The sequence below is a fragment of the Trichinella spiralis genome (genome assembly GCF_000181795.1).
Source record: "Trichinella spiralis strain ISS 195 chromosome Unknown Scfld1509, whole genome shotgun sequence".
NCBI lineage: Eukaryota > Metazoa > Nematoda > Enoplea > Trichinellida > Trichinellidae > Trichinella > Trichinella spiralis.
The window spans coordinates 1-1,130 of record NW_003528448.1 but is presented as its reverse complement, the minus strand read 5'-3'; the positions used below and the strand labels follow the sequence as shown (position 1 = coordinate 1,130).

The following is a 1,130-nucleotide window of genomic DNA, read 5'->3' as shown; positions in this document are numbered from 1 at the left end:
TCTGAATTTTCGGGTGACATTGTTTTCAAACTTGTTTTTCAGTGGTCGAGTGTGTCATCAAATGAGCAGTGCGTAAATGAAGGAGTGTGCGTTTTGCTTCAATCAGGCAATGTATGTGAAATGTGATGATCAGTTTTTTGGTACTAACTGCGAACTGAGTAAGTTACTTGATTGAGCAGTATATTTTTATTTCTTTCATAAATTATTTTCTGATCATTATATTTAAAGGAAGTGTTTAATAATAAGTGTAATTTGTGCATTTTTTTGACATTTACAGAAATTGGCAGCTGTGAAAAAGCACTTTGTCAAAATGATGCAGCATGTCTTCAAGTCACGAACAATGCATATAAATGTGATTGCTCCTATAAATACGAAGGAACGTTTTGTGAAAAAAGTAAGTTTAATTCATGCAAAACCAAGGGAATTTGCAAATATTATTCAATTTCAGAATTGTCTACTGTGGAGATTTATATTCGGCTAATAACAAATAGCCTTGCTTTCCAAATGGCCCTAATTATCATTGTGCTGATAATAATTGTGTTTGGCTGCTTCTTATTAATTATGGTAATATTTCTGTTCTATTTATTAGATTTTTGTGAAGCGGACTGCATTTAGCAATTTCATTTTAATATCCGTTTTAGCTGAAAATTTATAAATCGAAAAGGTGTTTTGAATGTTTCATTCTGTTAATAATTCATAAACTTTCCTTCTTTTTACATGATTTTCCGAATTTCTTGAACAGTTTTCAATTTATTAAGCAGATGAATGTAAACCCGTATTTATAGTAATTTTGTATATATCTTAAACTATACATTTTCTTTAAACTTAACGTTATTTGTGATTATTTGGCATTGCAGGCTATTCGTGGGCATCATATCCGCAAAGAAACTTCTTTTGAAAGAGTGCTTAGAACAGGGCTAGAGTAAAAACTTACAAATCATTGGAATAATGCTTATAAATTTTATTCTACGTTTATTGTAGAAAGAGAAGAGCTGTGATTGCTCAATACGATGCTAAACATAAATTAGGTAATGAAAAAGGTACAACACAGAAGTCGAGCAGCTCTGCTGTTGGGTAAGAAATTACAAATCATACAAATTATGCTCACTGTGCCTCATTTTACATGTATT

At 31.0% G+C, this 1,130-nt stretch overlaps 1 protein-coding gene across 1 annotated transcript; it reads left to right on the top strand.

Moving 5' to 3' along the window:
- The first annotated feature begins 76 nt into the window (after positions 1-76).
- Positions 77-926, top strand: Tsp_13739 (conserved hypothetical protein). Its single transcript, XM_003369784.1, has 4 exons — positions 77-158; positions 278-394; positions 449-564; positions 858-926. The coding sequence occupies exons 1-4, from the start codon at positions 77-79 to the stop codon at positions 924-926; spliced, it is 384 nt and encodes a 127-aa protein (XP_003369832.1).
- The last annotated feature ends 204 nt before the right edge of the window (positions 927-1,130 follow it).

Coding starts and splice junctions, on each gene's coding strand:
- Tsp_13739 (XM_003369784.1), top strand. CDS start 77: ATGAAGGAGTGTGCGTTTTGCTTCAATCAGGCAATGTATGTGAAATGT. Junction 395..448: donor AGGAACGTTTTGTGAAAAAA/GTAAGTTTAATT, acceptor ATTCAATTTCAG/AATTGTCTACTGTGGAGATT. Junction 565..857: donor GCTGCTTCTTATTAATTATG/GTAATATTTCTG, acceptor TTGGCATTGCAG/GCTATTCGTGGGCATCATAT.